Raw genomic sequence first — 19,066 nt, forward strand, 5'->3', positions numbered from 1 at the left:
CGGCCTTCAGCTGCAGTTTTGGGGAGTGATGATCGCTCTGAAAGGTTAGATCGAGTCAGAGATCATCATCTACCACTTTAAATCACTCACGTCAAACTCAAGGAAAGTGGGGCAAATGTGTCTGTCTACAATCTTTTACCTTGCACACAAATCAGTTTGGCTAGCTATTATTCCAGATTAATGCGACAGGTGCAATGACACTGACAAAATAACAAGAAAACAAATTGGCAGTGTTGGTGCTCGCTGTACAACCCACTTTGTAAAAAGCTGATGGAATCAGGGAAGTGTGAAGCATTACAATGATCTGCAGACATTTTGTCATGATTTGAAATGAATTATTAAAAAAATAAGTATTCACTATGAATCACTGTAACATTTATTTTATTAAGTTTTTAACCTCACAATATTTTGCAGTGCATTATAAAAACACACAATACATGTTAACCCTGGAAATATCTTTCTGACTTGACCTTTGACCCACAGCGAACACCAAAGGCACGAAGCGATCTCGGACTCGGACTGACTCCTACACGGCTGGACAGTCTGTCGGTCAGTGTACCATGAGCTCAAATACTACTACTATTTCTACAGCACTGATACTAATATGTGTGTAATTCGTAACTCTCTATATTTTCTCCCTGTGCAGAAGCTTTGGAGGGAATAGACCTTGGAGAAACCACCCACAAGAAACCAGGCACCACCGTACCCGAATCCATCCACTCGTTCAGTTAGTGCATCTCTCCTTTCTAAATAATTTGGCTGCAGGAAAATGCTTGCATTGTGCTGGTTTTTGGTGGGTTTGGTGCTGCCTGCTGTCAGGAGTGATGGCTCTAACTGTTGCGTGTTTGTTAGGCAGCACTTTACCCGACCGCGTTTCATATGTTGTGTTTTGGAAGCTGACAGGTGTTTGACACCTCCATCTTTTGTTGCAGTTGGAGACGGCTTAGTTCAACCTGAAGCTCTCAACAAGAAAGCTATTCAGATCATCAACCGCGTGAGGGACAAACTGACAGGTAACGTTCAGTTTTACTTTCTCTTTTACAGTTTAAATAAATATTTTGCCGGCTAGGCTTTGTAAGTTGATTTGTTATTTCTAAATGATTTGCTTAATAATGCCTGTTATCACAGTGTAGTGCAGTTGAACTGAGCTAGTAGGGCAACTGTTAAAAATATGTGAAAACTAATATATATTATATATATATATATATATATATATATATATATATATATATATATATATATATATATATATATATATATATGCACCAATGTGACAATATTTAAATTTGATGTCACAATTATGGCCAAAATTGCAATTAATGATAATATCACAATAATTATTACATTTGCTGACAGTTTAAACATTTTATGGATTTGAATAATTATAATTTTAATATTATAAACAGGTTCCATGTTTGAACAACAGTACAGTCTATAAGAAATAGAAGTATTTTTTTCTGCGTATTCTAGTGACCTAATGGCCATTATCTTTGTTGGCTATTATCATGATTTTATGAAATGTTCTACAAATGATTATTGTCTACCCTTTTTATCATGATAAACGTTATTATTGTTTACTGTCCCATTATCGTTAATATTAGAATTCCTCTTACTTGAGTAGTAGTTGAGTATACTTTTTGACTTGTAATTTCTTGGTTCACTACTTTGTACTTCTATTTGAGTAATATTACTTTAACTTATTTAACTTACTTTTTGACTTCTCTATCACCTCTGCAAATGTGTTCAGCTCCGGTCCATTTCAGCTGCACTTGCACAATAGTAGCTCAACTGTTTATGCTTTGTTTAATAATTGTGGGTGAAGCTCATTTGAATACAGCAATATGTATTTTAATATTGTTTATTAAAATTTAATGAACCCAAATTACAATAGCCACCTTTTGTAAGCCCTCTGTTATTTCTTCCTTACAGGCCGAGACTTCTCCCACGACGAAACGCTGGACGTGCCGACACAAGTGGAGCTGCTGATCAAACAGGCCACCTCCCACGAGAACCTGTGCCAGTGCTACATCGGATGGTCAGTATTATCTTGTATGTGTGTGATGTATTGGCAGATACGGCACAGGGCAAGAATACATCATCACACAGTGAAACGTAACCACAGCCAACTCTGGGATCTAGATGTAAGGACAGAGCCAAGGTCAATGCTGGATCAATAAAGGCTGGCAAGAACACCTGTACTAATGCCTGTTTTATGGCTTCATTAGAGGACTACTGTCTACCACTATATTTATACTCACATTCATATTCCTTGCTTATCCCATTATCCACACCAAAGCACCCAGGGTTTATTAATAGATATAATTCATAACGCTGGTCATCCCAGTTAGTACATTTTGTTCCTGTTGAAAGGTACAAGTAGATACTCAACATTTTGTTGGGCTGTGGTCAATAAAATATGTTTTATAAGCTTGTATGACTGCATTAGAGCCAAGATAATATAGACTATGTAGTGTAATATTTAGATTTAGTGCATCTTTTCAGATCATGAAAAGAAGAGAAGGGATCGTTTTTAGTGCTGGTCCAGGAACTACAAGAGGCTTTACTTAAGTTAAAGCCACAGTATGAGACTTTTTAGCCAAAAAATTGACTAAAATAAGAGCTTGTTTTTTTTTTTTTTTCAATTTGGTCGTGTTTATTGCACTGACATGCATCCGTGCTGGTATCTCCACAAACCTGACTATTTTTTGGCCTGGAGGAGGGACTGTTGCTCCTGCTTGTTTCCATGGTGATATTGTTCCTTGAGCTCTAATCTTCCACATTATGGCATAATACTCTAGAATGTCCCAAAGTATGGTTTTAACTTTCTGTTTCCATGGAATCATGCATCATAAAGTGCCATGTCCAGAAAATTAGTCTACATACTGTACCTTTAGTTTAAATACTGAGCAAAATTTACTTTTTAACCTTAACCATGTTCTTCTGTTTATCCCTCATGAAAAACTTACTTGTTGAGTTGTGTTTTGTTTTTGCTTCATCGGGTCTATTTAATGCTCAAACTGCCTCCACCACAAAGCAGGTCTTGCCAAAGGCTAGCACTAGCAGAATCAGAATCAGAATCAGAATCAGAATCAGAAGACTTTTATTGCCATAGTCTGTGAACACAGTTCACAAACTAGGAACTTGATACGGTGAAAAAGTGCAACATAAACACACTGAATAAATACAAATACAAATAAGAGCATGCACAAAGTTAAAAAGATATGCTTAAAAAAATCAAATGAAATACTTAAAGGGAAAAAATATGTACAATAGCAGCATCAGAACAACAGTGCAAAGTGGCTTATTAAAGTGACCGGTGTTATAAAGTGTCCAGTTTAGTGCAGATATTATAGAGTGTTCATGAGACAAACAGCAGAGGGGAAGAAACTGTTCTTATGGCGAGAGGTTCTGGTCCCAATGGACCGTAGCCTCCTGCCAGAGGGAAGTGGCTCAAATAGTCCATGTCCAGGGTGAGAGGTGTCAGCTGCTATACGGCCTGCTCGCCCCCGAGTCCTGGAGACGTACAGGTCCTGTATAGATGGAAGGCTGCAGCCAATCACCTTCTCAGCAGAGCGCACAATGCGCGCAGATATTGTTTTTAGATTTATTTATACTGCTGCGGACCCTCTGCAGTGACTTTGAAATTAGGATTGAATTATGTATACACCTGTCGAACACGCAGTACATATTTTAAGTTATAAGACCTGAAATGCCAATGGCAGGTGATAAAATGTAGAAAATGGCCAGTAATGTTTTTTATATTATTTTCAGGGCCCTAGTAAACTGCATATATAGTGCTCTAGTCCGTCATTTACATTGTCTTTACCTGTTTCTTTCAGGTGTCCATTCTGGTGAAGCATTAGTGAATGTTTGTCTTTGCAACCCACTCATCTGAAACTGGCCAAACGGTGAACTTCAATGGACCTGAACCCTAATATTGTTGAGAGCCCTGGTTAAGTTTAAGAAATGATCCAAGGAGCTGTTTTATCTAATTTAATTTAAATTATAAATGTTGTCACACCATTTTGGTATTCTCTTGTTTTTGCTTCGTGGCCAAACTGTAATAAGCAATGCCTTTTATATAAGAGCCCACGTTTCTCCAGTCTGCTTTAACATTGTGAAATAATGTGAGACTTTTCAATAACATACTCTGTCTTTGACTGCTACACTGTTGAAGGATGTGGACCTCATAATGTATTGTATGAGCATGAAGGTGCCAATAAATCTGTACAGAATAGATGACATCTGAGTGTGTTATTAAGGCTCTTAATCTTATCTCTAATCTTAAAATGATTTGTGGACTCTTTGGACACTACACAAGTTGGAAATTAGATTAACAAATTAGGGAAATACTAAATCCTAACTGGAGTTCGTCATGATATTTTCTTTACACATAGAAGACATTTAGACCTCAACAATACATGAGAATTGTTTATGGCCATTTGTATTTGGCTACACGTTTTTTTTCTAGACATTTTTACCGTACCTACTACATTCTTTCCCGGTAACATGAATAATATGCCTCGTTTGCCAAATCTATTTTTAACCAAGTTTGTTCCACACACTAACCCCTCTGTTTAAGGGGTTAATGTGTGGAACAAACTTGATGATAATTTTTTAAAAAAGCTCCTATACAATAGAAGCATTCAAAAAGAGGTATAAAACATTACTTTTTGAAAATGACAGGACTCAGGAAATATTTATGTGAACTGCTATGTTTTGTAGTTTTTCTTTTGTTTACATATTGAGTCATTCCTGTGTATTATTATTAAAATGGGTTAGGCATTATAAGTCATTTTTACTTCAGAAATGTTATGTACAACCTCATACAATTTAAATAATGTTTGATTTTGAATGTAATGACCGAATAAAATAAATAACTACTTGGTAAAGCAAAGGCTGTATAAAAAAAAAAAAGAATCTGATGTGCTAGAATGCACATTTTGATAGACTATTATTTGCAGTATGATTGGCAGTTTTAGTTTAATCTAATTTGTCAAATATACTTGCAAAATTAGCACATTCACTGCAGCATGTCATTATTGAACTGCTTAGAATAATCAACTGTTTGTGTTCCCAGATACGAGGTAAACATGTTCAAATCAAATATAGCTTTTACTGATCACAATTCTATGGCTGATTTAGTCGTAATTACAAAAACATGGAAAATAATGTCCCATTTATTTGATAGAATTTGATGTTTATCTCATCAAAAAGCAGAATGAGCCTCACACGAGTCTTTCATTTGGGTTGCCAGTTTGAATGCTAAAGTACAGCTGGCTTAAACCTAAAATCCTTTCTCTGATCTGAATCCTCACTACCTGCTGTAAACCCCAGCACCTGCAGTCAGTCATTAATCAGTGCTAGTGCATCCTCTGGTTCAGGTTCTGAGCTTGCATATGAGGAATGTACTGTTCATATGCGAAAAACTTCAGATTCAGTTGTTATTGTAGTATCTTTTTAAAAATTGTAAATGCGCAGGCTAGATACAGTTCCTTAAAGAAAACAAAACATCTTTCTTTACAATACCCCTACATGTGCCGCACTTTTTTCCATTTAATCTTCCACCTACAGAGGGCAGTGTTCCTCCTACCAGTCCGTACCTCCTCTCCGCATCCAGATCCTCGGTAGGTGTGCACACAGCACAGAGAGCACAGCTACATTTCACATTTCTGCCTTCGCTTTCCAATTGAGATGAGAGTGCTTGTTCTCCACTATATTTATCCAGGCTGCAGACCGCGGGGAGGTAGTGCTCTCCTCAACCCAGTGAGAAATCAAACTGAACAAATTGCAGCAGCAGAAGCAGCCCAGACAACTATTAATTCACTTTTATCTAGTGGGTGCAAGCCAAGGTATCTACGCTTCACTCCTCCTCGTAGCACATTGTTATTCCGCCACTTATTCGGCTATTTATCCCCCTCTGCTTTCTCCTCTGAAGGTTAATTACTTATAGATAGTTGGGGATTACGGATCAACAAAAAGCAGCCCATTGATCGCTTCCCCGGCGTGCCCACCTCTGCAATGTCACACTCTGTACACTGGGACATGTGATTATCTGTTCCCATCGACCCGCTCCTCTTTTTGTTTTTCCTCTGTTCTAGCTCACACTCCTCCACCTCTGTCACTTCCCCAACGCTGCCCAAAAGCTCATTATAGAAAATGTGACTTCTCATCGTGGCCATTTGCTCCCCTTGTTTCTCTAATTTGTTTATTTTTTGTCTCGCTCCTCTCCGTCTCGCAGTTTGAGTCAATAGCTGCAGTTAAATAGGCGCCATTGATCGGTTGGAGGGATTTAGCTGTTTACCAAGTGTGGAAATGAAAGTAGAATGCAGGGGAAAGGTGTATGTGTGAAGGAGCGGGTAAATGGTGATGAATGAAACTCATCAGGAGACAAAAGGACAGAGGCGATGATGCAGGGAGGTTTGGTGAGGCTTTGAAGACATTGGCTTATGTTCATTCCCACATGAAAAGGCCTAAACTGGTAGCCCATGGTCAGACATTGATACTCTACTATTGTGGTGCAATTAATTGGATTTTAATCGAGATTGAGGTTCAGTCAACTCCAATCATGAAAGATCAGCTTGGCTCTTTTTAATCGGGGGGTCTAAAGTCAATACAGTGAGATTTTTGTGTTTTTTTCTGACAAACTAATATATCAGAAACACATCTCGCAGCCCTGAATATTATATCGAAACGTTCAAGCTAATTGGCTGAGTTCCCTTGCGCAAAACAAACAAGATGGCTCTCGATTTTATTCCAAATGACAGATAATCAATACTTTTGTTTAATTATTAAGTAACAGAAACCCAGGATCCATTACTTAAAGCGAGCACCAACTAAAACCAGCTTGCTGCGGCCAAAGATCGGATTGCTACACAGAGAAATTTTGAAGATCCAGCTCTACTCCCTTCGGATTTATATTACAGATTACTGATGTTACCTTTTAGCACTGTAACAGGGGAACAGCCTCATGTGTGCGATCAGTAAACAATACACACACACACACACACACACACACACACACACACACATAAAAACATCTTATGTAGCCTAACTGTTGTGGAATAAATGAAGTAACTGCGTAGTGTAAAGAGAGGCAGGAGTGAGGATGTCTGAAGCAAAAGTTTATTTACCATCAGTATTGGACCCAGAGATTTGAATGCAGGATGAATTGTTGTGTTGTCCTTCCAAGACGTAGCCCAAATATCAAGGACGGAGCTGGCGGTGTCCTTGGCGTAGCAGTGCAATTTCACAAACAAATCACACTTTTTCCTGTGATGTATTTAAACGTGCACCGTGTAACTTTTTGGTGAGGTGTTTGCCATCTAATGTCTTCATAAAGATTGAATTTGTTTCCCTGGAATTTACTTCATAATTTTCTTTTCTAAAATACAATGAACGACATAGCTTTGATCAATCTTTGACTGGACTCGCCTCTCTACAGATCAGACATGTGACTTAGACTAGTGGCATCACCAAAATATCTCAAAGCAGATCGATGCCGTACAGTGGAACATTCCAGGCAACAGTGAAAAAAGTTGTGCAGTGTACCTTTATGCAACATTACTAGTGGTCTAACTTCATTCTTCTTCCCCTGCTCTTCAGAGAACACACTTACCCGTCACCTCGGGCATGGCTAACAGCTGTGGAGAAGAAAACACACTTGGAGGCCATATTGACGTGCACTTGTGGAGTTGGATAGCCAGTGAGCGGTTTGAAGCGGTTTGAAGCGGTTTGAAGCGGTTTTACAGTTAGAACAGGCTGTCTGCAGTGCGCTGTGAAGCTTGTATCGATGGAGCTGACAGCAGTTTAGCCCTTTGTGAGATGGCCGCTCCCCCAGGACTCCCCGGTACATTCCCCTCCACAGCTCCAGCCTTGTTTACCGGCCGTTAATGTTCCCCTGGGCTGGGCTTTCAAGAAGACAAGACGCCTCCTCTGTGTGGCATCATCTGCTTGGTAAAAAGAGGTAAGTCACTTTTGGTGTTCGTTTGTGCATAACTTTCTGTAAAATTTATCAGCATTGCCATTTAAATGTGCATTATGTAACTTTTCTGATGGAGGGTCCCTCACCTCCTTGTCTCCATGGAGATGTTGATGTTAAACTTATTTTTGTATTTAATTACAGATGCATTATTGATAAAAAATACTGTAAAAAAAACATTCATTCTTACTGCGTAGATGGAACGTTCCGCAGTTTGACCTTAAACACATCTAAGACTTTTTATGGTTGTACCCAGCTTTAGGGATTATGAAAACACTATAGGCTCTATATTTTATACAGAATTAATGCCATTAGAGCAGGCATGCCCAAACTGCGGCCCGGGGGCCAAATGCGGCCCTCAGACCAATTTTTCTTGGCCCTCAAGCTTCCAGGTGAATTGGCCTGTATTTCTTTAAACAGTACTTTTTACTGTATATTTCTGAAAATCTGCTTTAACAAGCCCTTATCAAATATTTAATGTGTCCCACTGAAGATGTAAGCATGAATAAAGGTCTAGTGGTTCAGTCTAACTTGTAATAATAACACACATTTGAAGTATTCACTGTATTGGCGACCAGTCTATGGCCCTCAGTCGGCCCTCGGCTTTGTCTGTGATTTTATATGCGGCCCTTCATGAAAAAAGTTTGGACACCCCTGCATTAGAGTATTGTAAGTTAAAAAGGTTATATGAAAACTTTTGATGGCAGGTAGAGAGAAACAGAAAAAACACATCACTGTTTTACTAATCAGATGCTAAACACAAGGAGACCATGTGACTCATCCTGTGGCTTCAGAAATTATCCCTGATCCATGATTCCTGATCCATAAACCCAGTGCAGTACAGAACCAGCTATTTTGGAACATTAAAAGCAGTAGGCTATTTTTAATTTTATTTTTTTATTGAATTACCTTTTTTTTAATTCTAAAAATATTTTTAAGATAGGTTGTCCTGGCAAATAAAAGAATCAGTATGTAACCTCTCAGGCTGGGGGTCTGCCACCATGGAGTTGTCACCTGTTGCCTGGATGTTCTCCATCACTGCATTAAACTTGTCTTTAGGCCTACTACATGTTTTAAGTTGACAGAACATACTGATGTGAGGAAACACATCAAAGTTCTTCTTATTTATTTTCTGAACACGAGGGCTTCTATAGGCTGTAACCCAAAACAAGCAGCAGTCTCAACTCAGCAAAGCCAGTCTCCAAAAGTCCAGTATCTGACATTAGAACCTTCACACTTGTCGACATAGCAACCAAGTGTCACATACAGAGACAGTTATATTAATAACAATAGGGGCTGGGTCACGGGGGCAGCAGTCTAAGCAGGGACTCCCAGAGTTCCCTCACCCCAGACACGTCCTCTAGCTCCTCCTGTGGGACCCCAAGGCGTTTTCAGGCCAACCGAAAGACATAGTCCCTCCAGCGTGTCCTGGGTCTTCCCCCGGGTCTCCTCCTGGTGGGACATGCCGGGACCACCTCCCTAGAGAGGCATCCAGGAGGAATCCTAAACAGATGCCCGAGCCACCTCAGCTGGCTCCTCTCGACGTGGATGAGCAGTGGCTCTACTCTGAGCTCCTCCTGTGTGACCGAGCTCCTCACCTTATCTCTAAGGGAGCGCCCAGCCACGCTGCGGAGGAGGTTCAGGGTTGTCACCGTTTGTTGTTTTTGTAACTGTTAACAAAACACTAACAACAAAGATGAGCAGAGACACCTCTCCACAGTTCTGATCTGTAACTTGACCTGGTGGTGTCCCCTCCTTGTCTCCATAGAGATTAACAGGTTTGTGACAATAAACCTGCCCATGCAGAGTGGCATCATCTCCATGGAGATGAGCAGGTGAATCATTTTAAACACAAATTAATGATGCTGACATTCTGAAATGTCTAATTGCTGTTTCTCCGTTGACACTCATCTTTTTAGTGGGCTGCAGTGTTTATTGAACTGCTTGTGTAAGTAAGTCATGACTAAGTACTTTGAGTGTACCAGAGAGCCCAGCTCGTGTAAGATAAAAGTTATTTGTCTGGGATAACGAGTGTGTATCAAAGCCCAAACAGCGCCTCACAGTAGTTTCTCTCAACACAAACCAAAGTAGGACACGTAAATGAGAAATCGGCAGCGCTTTGAAGCCCGGCGCGGTGTTTTGCATGCTGCTGGCTCCCAATGAAAGCGCGCGCTAGTTAACTGTTTGAGGAATTACAAGTTTAATATCAAGTGACATCTGCAAATGGCACGCAGTATGCCAGTGTTTGTCTGGAACTAGAATGCGCCAGGTTTTTCACAGTTTTTCACGTTGTGTTAGGCTCTGGAACATGGTGGGCACAGTGGCACTGCAGCGATCCAATCACAAAATTAATGAACTTGACATGCTCTGAAAATGTGAGGGAAAACATGAGAGTTGTTTTCTGCAGTGGCGCAGGCAGGGGATCGCCTGTGCGCACTGTGAGTACCTTGAATGTCCGCATTGAATCCAAATGGATCTCCTAAGGTACTCATGGAGCAGCGCACAGTGATGATTGACCAAACTGCTCACCTCTTTAGAGAGGGCAAGGCTAAATTATTAAAGCCTGTTGTTTCTGACATTTGGTGCGCACGGGAACTAGACGAATGTTGGAATGTTTTCTCCTGCTGCACCAGCGCGCACAACACAGCTCCACCGCGTGTGCGTGTTGTGTACCATGAATCTTGTGCACAACTTTGTATAAAATTTTTGTGTAAAATGTATGAAACCCGGAGCACCCTCTTCTCCCGGTGTCACCCAAACACCAGCCTGTGGGTGCCGCGATCACTCTAGAACAAGTCTGTCTCTGCGCAGCAGGACGCGTACCCCGCCCCGCGTAATCAACTTTGAATACCTGTAGGCAGTGGGAAATCCTACACATAACGTCAAAAGATGACGCAAGTTTATTCACTAAACTGAAACTGAACAAAGGCTTTTTGGAAAATTAAATTAAACGCTGCGGACATCGTATGGGAGAAGAGCACTGAGAGAACAGAGAGACGCGAACCTCCAAAGCCCCGTGCCTCAGGTGTATGGAAGTGTGAACACAGACAGAGAAGACTGGGGCAGAGCATGGAGGAAACACACCGAGGAAGGTACCTACCTTCAAAAAAAACTTTGCAGGCGCCCCTGGCGCCAATTTTTATTTATTTATTTTTATTAAGGAGCCTGTGCTAAACTGACAACTTACTATGACTTCTCTTCTGTGTTTTTAAAGTCCTTTGATGTCTGATCATGTCAGTGCCATAATGGCTTTCAATAAACAGCTTTGAGAGCTACTATGGCTTTTTGCCCCATACAACCTACTTTTCTGACTTCAGTGACTTCCAACAATGCACTGAATTAAAGCAACATTGATTAATATTGGATAAAAATGTTGCAGAACGCAGAAAGAACCTGAACCTGATTTTATTCCCATGTATATGAGTAAAAGTTGTGCTGCCCCAGTACAGATATATTGTATAAACAGCTCTTGAGGCTAAAATAAATTCACTGTGTACTGTCTGCATCTAATTATAAAATCTACATCAGCTTTACCGTCACAACAAAACTCAGCTATGGTCTCTGAGAGTTAAGAAAAGTGCTCAATGCGGTTAATAATTTGAATGCTCGGGATGCATAAGGTAGGTGAGGAATAACTTTGAACCACTGCACACTGTTTAAAATGAACTAGTTTTGTTTTTCATGTTTTTAAGAGGGTAAAAACTAGGCACAGCACCTTTGAGTTATGTATACGCATATCCAGAAATGATAGACTCTTTACAATATATGGTTTCAACAGAATTTCCCCAGTTTTTTGGGTTTTTTTAAGAACTGAACAAACCAAATATCAAAACACCAATCGCATCTTCTAGTTTATCCACAAAACAGAAATAATCCTGACAGTGCTATGTTAGAGAGTGGTTATTGTTTTCTCCACAGATGAGTCTCCAGGCTGGAGCTCAGTCTGACCCCTGTCTGACCTCTCTCTCTCTCTCTGTGCGGACAGTACACAGCTACTCTGCACAGTGCCCAGCACAGTGTATTCTGTCAACAGAAACATTGGATAAAATTATGATCGCCGATATATAGCTTTTTACTACGTGGGTGAACATGGAACTTGAGAACTTGAGTCATACCTGCTTCATTTACCAAAAAACAATGTATTATTTTGGAACTAGGGTTGTCAGAAGTATAGAAAATCAGATACTAATCCATACTAAAACTAGTATCGAAACTAGATACTCATTTGGGCAGGTATTGATACTAAAAAGTCACATTCAGAGGACAGAAATGTACCTTCCCTGAATAGCTTGATGATGATGAGCTGTATCAGGCCAAGTAAAAGGCCACCTAAAAACAAATATATACGACTACTATAGAACCTAGCCTGGACTAAAAAGTGTTTTTATCATGGGATTGGAATCAGTATTGAGTATTGAGACCATAGTATCAAAATCGAGATTGAAATTTTACTACCATGACAACACTATTTGGAAACTTTAAACTTTATATACCAGTATGTGCTTCAGATCTGACACTTGCCATCACTGTTGGAGACAGGTTTCACATCTGCCATCTACTGGTTAAAAAATCAAATATCATCATTATAGAAGAGTTTCAAGAGAGTCAATTTTGATTATTGTAGCACATTTAAACATATTAAAGCTTCTCTGAACACCGGTTAATGAGCAGAGACTCCTGCAGACAGCCCAAAAAAAGGTGTGATGAATGTGGCCTGACTTGAGTCTGGAGATGTTGCTCTAACCACAGTGAGGACAGAGATGAATGTGAGTGAGCAGCAGCTGTGAAGTTCACCATCAAACCTCACTCTCCTGAAAAAGAGGCTGGTCCAGGGAAATGCACCAAATATACTGCATCAGTCTTTACCAACTTATTACTCCTATTTTTGCTGGCTAGGGCTAGCTTCGTTGCTAGGTTGCTGGTTATTTACATAATAAATGTTGTGGATCCCTTCTTCAAAATAATAACTGAGCCCTCATTTGGGACGCTCAGGTTTTTTGTCTAGAAGGCAATCTGGAGACCATTTGGAACACCTACTATGGTATATAGTTTTGACAGACTGACTGCCCATCCCAAAGAATCAAATAAACATAAGTCTCAGCCAAGGCCACTGACAGCATGTCCATTACGCCAATTTAGCAATGAGTCAATCAAAAACGTGTTCTGTCCATATTACATTTTGGACACAGTGTAATGTCTTGTCAGCTGGAACCATAGTGTGGATTTGCTGCCCACTTTATATATGGTATAGTGGCTTGCACACTCAGCATTAAGGTTTGATTCCAGAGCGGAGTGGGGGTCTAAGGTTGAATGCCCTCCTAATGTCTGACTGGCATTTAGTAGAAGGGTAAAAAAACTGGCTGAAGTGTCTTGCCTAGGGACAAAACGACAGAACTAGGTCCCAGTGCCGTAACGACTGAGCCACTGTAGAACTTGTAGAAGTCATGCCTACACCCGTTGCCTCCTACCTGCAATGTGCCATGTTCCATAGATTGTTCTGGTCTGCTTTGTTTTTTTTTTTTGTTTTTTTTTGCCGCTGCCCTGTCCATTCGTACCAGGTCATCTGTGAGATCCACTGCTTCGGTTTTCAGAGTGATGCACCTCTTTGGCTTTGTTCCGCTCCACCGTAAATCTGCTTTGAACTCCACTCTGCTCGACATGCCTCCTTTTGCGCTCCCACCGAACACCATAAATGTGCTGTTGTATATCTCCCGAATGTTTCTGTTTGCCACCATGTTGTTAGTGTACGCGACATCTCTGAGGGCAGGAGAACCATAACATTTATGTCCATGCACGGTCAAGAAGGACTTTATGTGTTACAATCAATCTCCATGCTAAAGGTTATATGTGGTAGCCAGTAGCACCAAATGAAATAGCCACTCTACAATATTAAAGCTTTGGGCTATGTCGCTCTCAATCTGCATCTTCTCTTTGTACACTCGTACCCACTGTCAGCTATTGATTCAAACCAGCCACTCTTTCACACAGCATTATTTTCTACAATTAACGTTTTATGCATTCACATTAAACAGCCGATGTTGATCTAATTCACCCTTAGGAACGCTAACCTATTTGGCTTTTTATACCTCCTGTTGGCTTAAAAATTAGGTCTTATCTAATTTCCATTAAAGATAATAAAGTAAAAGCAGCAGGGTCAAAATAAGACCACTGTGCGCTATCTGCATTTTATCAGGTGTGATCAAAGAAGTAACGTCGGTGCACCGTTGGTCAGCTAACTCATAAACTCATTGCAGTGAATATTGCGTTGACGTCTAAGTTTAGATCGCTGCAAACAGTTTAAAATGAACTATTTTAGTTTTTCACGTTTTTTAATCCTTCCTAATGATGGGTGTAATCCTTCATTTGACCAAGAAAGGCCCGTGGTAGGAAAGGTTTCAAAGGTCGTCATCTGGACACTGTTTTTGAGCTTAAGGCGTTTCATCCAGACGTCATTTTCATTCTGAAGGTATTGGCCTAAGAAGTTAGAAATTATAATGCCCTGAGCTAGATTAGTCTTGCCCTAAGGGAGGAGTTACAATCTGAACATGTTTTGTCTTTATTTAACGAGGCTGGTGGGTAACAGAAGACAAATCAGCTTCCTGCCAGTACTTTGAGATTGACTACCTTTGAAGCCTTTCTTACCACTTACTAATTCTTGCAAATATAACCACACAAACTTGTTTCTCTGACAGGAATAACAATGATAAAATGGTCATGGTTTTCTATAGCGCTTTTCCATCTTCAAGGCACTCAAATCACTCAAGGAACCACTCACCTATTTGCACCCACATTCATACAGCAGTGTACGAAGACACTGAGGTCAAGGTGGGTTAAGTGTCTCGCCCAAGAACACAATGGCAGCATTCATCTGTGGAATGCGAGAATTGCACGGCTAACCTGTGGTCAGTGGACAAACAATCTGAGCTACTGTTGCCCGAGTATAAAACCCGTTCTCCAAGTTCTATTACAACATTCAATGCACTTGCGACTTCAAGTTATGTATAAATAATGTAAATTGTAAAGACATCCATCCAGTGTCTCAAGTATTCAGTCATTCAGTCTAAGTAACTTGTCGAGGAGCGATGTCCTCCAGCTGTCTGGGCGGGCCATCCTCTTGTCTCCCCTCTCAGATTTACCCACTAGAGGGAATAGCTATTTCATCTCCTGTTATTATTTGCCATAAAAATGCTGTGAACGGCTATGGACGCGGAGGTGCTATAAAAGGCAGCGGGGTGTGCAATGGTGCTGCTGCGTCATCAATCAGATACACGCCGAAACATCAGGCCTCTCCGCCGGCCAGCGAGAGAGGAAATTGATTTTTGTGTAAGTCCCAACGATTAGGGTGTGAAAGAGGACCGAGGAGCAGGGCAGAGGAGGAGCTCGAGCAGCAGGAGATGGGATAGGGCTATGAGCGGAACACACGAAGAAAGCAAATGTTTTGTAAAGAGCTTATAGTAAAGAACTCAGTCCAACTCAAAGCTTTACCAAAGAGGGCGCGTTCTGAGAAGAGGACGTGTCGATTAGCAGCGGCTTAAAAGATCATGTGCGTGTGGCTAAAAAGGTGCTTCTTGTAGTCCTGGTAAATCATTTTGGGTCATGTTTCTGACGACCTGCATGTGTAAAAATATACTCATATAATTATAGTTGTTCTCACGCTTAATAAAATAGTAGCCTAATTATAATGTAAGGTAAAATATAGACTACTTCATTGTCTATTGCCATTTGTCCTCTGCATTTGGCCCTTCAATTCCACTGGGGCAACCTGCCAAGACGCTTTCCTGACCAGCCAGTCTCTTCTACATTCTGTTCAAAGTCAGAAGGGCCTGGAACAGACAATAGAGGGTGAAAATCCTCAGTCGTAACGTGAGACGGTCCAACCACAAACGCTAATTTGTATCACGTGTCTCTCAAATGCGGAAGACATCTCTCATAAATTCTTGCGTCTTTCAGAATAAAATATATAACTTCTTTTACCTGGTTTAAGTAATAGTTTGGTGCTTCGATTGTTGATTCTGCAGAAATCTTTGCCTTTAAGTTGTTTTCCGGACCTTCGATGCGTCCAAGAGATAAGTGTGACCTCCTTTTATAATATGAGCATCTTCAGAAGTATTGAGCTTAAGGGTGGATTGAAAGAGAGCATGAAGGTGTCAGAATCCTTACAATAAAGTGTTGTTGAATGTTTCTACAGCAACAGAATCTTTTAGCTGCACTGCTGACAGGAGGCAAGGTCACTTTGTGAAGGAGCAAACTTTTGTATTCAAACCACATGAAACTTGCAGAAGCAGAGATTGACGGAGAGCGTTCCTAGAGAGTGCCATTCATCAAAACCACAAATCTGTTGAAATGTTTTGGGCTGCACTTGGTGAACCCCCCTGCGACGTGCTGCTAAATGAGCTATATAGTTTTTACTCAACAGTTCTTCACATTTTGTGGGTATTATTTTATTTACAGTATTATATATTATTCTGTTATCAAATATAGTATATGGAACTTTAAAGTGAGATGGATCTAGATGGTATTTGAGCCTACTTGAGAGAAAGTGTCCGCTAGTTTACTGTATAGTTAGGATTAAGTTACACTTTGTCTCCATAGGGAAATTTGTCCTCTGCATTTGACCCATTCTTCAAAGTTGCTGCAGAAGCCTGTCTGGTCCCACTGCTCCTATCTCCGTGATCTTGAACCAGGTTTGGTCAGAACTGCCATAACTGGAAGATTTGACCTGTTGTGCATGTTTTGGGTTGATGCAGAAAACCGGAGTGCCCGGAGGAAACCCACCCAAACACGGAGAGAACATGCAAACTCTGAACAGAAAGGCCGAGGTGACCTGGGATTCAAACCTGGAACCTTCTTACTATGAGGCGTGAGTACTAACTAGATTTTTTTTTATACATTGGTAAGGGTCAAATAAAAGTACATCTTGATATGCCTGGGCCGTTTTGTGTATAGTGACAATTATTATGCTAACACATGCTAAAGATTTAAAAGACTGTTAATGCTGTCTCCTTTATCAAACATGTACAATCATTTTCCTTTGGTACTAAACTAATTCATGTTTTTAGTGAAGCTGTCCAACCAAAATATAACCAAGCGGAGAAAAAAAAATCGCTTTGTGTAATTTGGCTTTCAGGAGGAGCCTTCAGCCTTGAAAATTGTGATTCCCAGCCCCATTGCATCTGCACACATATACAGGAGGTTGATGTGTGGCTAGCTTTGCCAAGTCGGTGCGTTTCTTTGGCCTTATCTCACATTCATTCTCCATGCATCATTCGCGCTCCCAACGCCACTGTAAGCTATGATTCAGCGCACTATTCTTATCATGCGCTGACCCCCTTGCCCGCGTCTCCAATAAGCATAACCGTATCTGACAAGGCCACGGCTATTGAAGGAGTGTGGATGCTAGTAGCCCTCCTCTGGATTGCTCCTCGTCCTTCTGTTCTCTTGGCCAATTTCCACCAGTGCTGAGGCCTCCCTTTGCATTCCACGCCTTGGAGCTTATTTGGTTTACTTTTCCCCTTTTTTTATCCTCATCCTGGAGCCATCCCCATCAACAGGCAGATGAGTAAACACTAGTCTTTGAGTAGTAGTGTTGCCAGATCTGTCACTTTGAGAGCCTGAGTTTTGGCTTTTACACTTATTTTATGACTTAACTAGGACTTTTTTTTATAAGATATTGAAAATGTACATTTCTGGGTGAGAGATGAAGTGATGAAATGGCTCAAAGGGTTCAAAATGCAGATTGGATTGTGTTTACTGTCTGCCTAGCTTTGTACAATGGTTATTAGAGAAAGTAAATATGCCCTTCTGTCGTTTTGTCAACTGAATGGCTATATACAGAGTTAGTGTGATCTTGCTGATTTGGAGCTAACCTCAACAGAAGAAGCAACTGATAAGACTGTAACTATGTGAATGACAGTTGCAAAATGAAAGAATACTGACTAAACGTGCATAACACCAACATAAACTGGGGTCTCGTTTATAATTGGCCTATGTGACTTTCCATGTTAAGTTTGCGATCTGTAAACAGACAAATTAACGTGGGCAGAACGGATTTGCAATGAGCGATTCAGTCCCAAAACTCTGAACTTTGTGCCTCAGGGTTTTCAGAGATGAGGCAGAAAGCGAGTTAAGTTCAGAGAGACGAGCAAGCCAGTTTGATGTTTTGTCTGTACATATATTTTTTTCCCCAGATCTGCGGAGTGACAAACATGCTCACAGTAAAATGTAAAGTATTGAAAGTAGTTTTGCTCAAGAAAACTCGACTGCAACTGAATGAATACGAGTTAAGTTTAATGCCATGCTGTGGAAAGCTATAACATCTCCATGAAGACAAGCAAGACCCTAACTATAGTGCACCCAACTTTCCAATTTATTTGCAGAGGCATCATGACTATCAGAGAAACAGGCTTTTATGTGTTGAATAAATTAACTGAACGATTACCCTGGAGCTTATTGCAATAGTATTTAAACTCTCACTTCTGATTCAACCCTAAAGGACATATAGGCTTTAGCACACAGCTATGCATAATGGATCTGTGTATGAAGCAGTTGGATGCATGTTCCAGGCTAAGAGCTCATGTTATAGTGAATAGCCTACTAAAGACCGCTGGGAGGCCTACAACGAAGCGTCCGTTTACAACCCACTCAGAGCTCTCCGCCATTTTAATCTGCAGAAATACTTTACACTCTGTCATTATCCCGCAGAGGCTCCTGGCGAGGCATGAGTTGTATCTTGCCTGCCTACTTTTCATGTAACAAAGTAACATTGTCACTTCAGTGTATGCAAACCACCTAGCATACACCTAGGACACTCTTTTCTTAACATTTTTTTGTTCTTTATCAGCGACATTTTCCTCACACTGTTCGTCAGCCCGTGGGACTCTCAAACAGCCCATCTCCTAGGATCAATTAGTCACTTCTTGCGGCGTGGAGTTGGCGGGCATAGTGGAAGCCGTGGAGACAAAAGCGGCGCAGCGGTGTTGGCGCGTTGTGAGGTGATACAGTGATACGCCGCTTCCTTCCAGACCATTAGCGTGACAAGCACTCGTGTCCAGGGAGAGGTGGGGCTGACGGGAGAAGGGTGCTCGG

The 19,066-nt window shown here is 40.8% G+C and overlaps 1 protein-coding gene across 2 annotated transcripts in view; it reads left to right on the forward strand.

The window, feature by feature from the left end:
• The window catches only part of mtor (mechanistic target of rapamycin kinase), an 80,150-nt gene extending 75,908 nt beyond the window's left edge, over positions 1-4,242 (forward strand). Inside the window, exons 54-58 of one of the 2 annotated variants that reach the window (XM_033970121.2) lie at positions 484-549; positions 647-727; positions 933-1,013; positions 1,930-2,035; positions 3,840-4,242. In XM_033970121.2, the coding sequence (XP_033826012.1) occupies positions 484-549; positions 647-727; positions 933-1,013; positions 1,930-2,035; positions 3,840-3,855 (350 nt within the window). In that variant the 3' untranslated portion in view covers positions 3,856-4,242. The remainder of the gene's footprint in view (positions 1-483; positions 550-646; positions 728-932; positions 1,014-1,929; positions 2,036-3,839) is intronic. The other variant, XM_055222786.1, reaches the window with a different exon arrangement.
• The last annotated feature ends 14,824 nt before the right edge of the window (positions 4,243-19,066 follow it).

Source organism: Periophthalmus magnuspinnatus, chromosome 7 (assembly GCF_009829125.3).
Source record: "Periophthalmus magnuspinnatus isolate fPerMag1 chromosome 7, fPerMag1.2.pri, whole genome shotgun sequence".
NCBI lineage: Eukaryota > Metazoa > Chordata > Actinopteri > Gobiiformes > Gobiidae > Periophthalmus > Periophthalmus magnuspinnatus.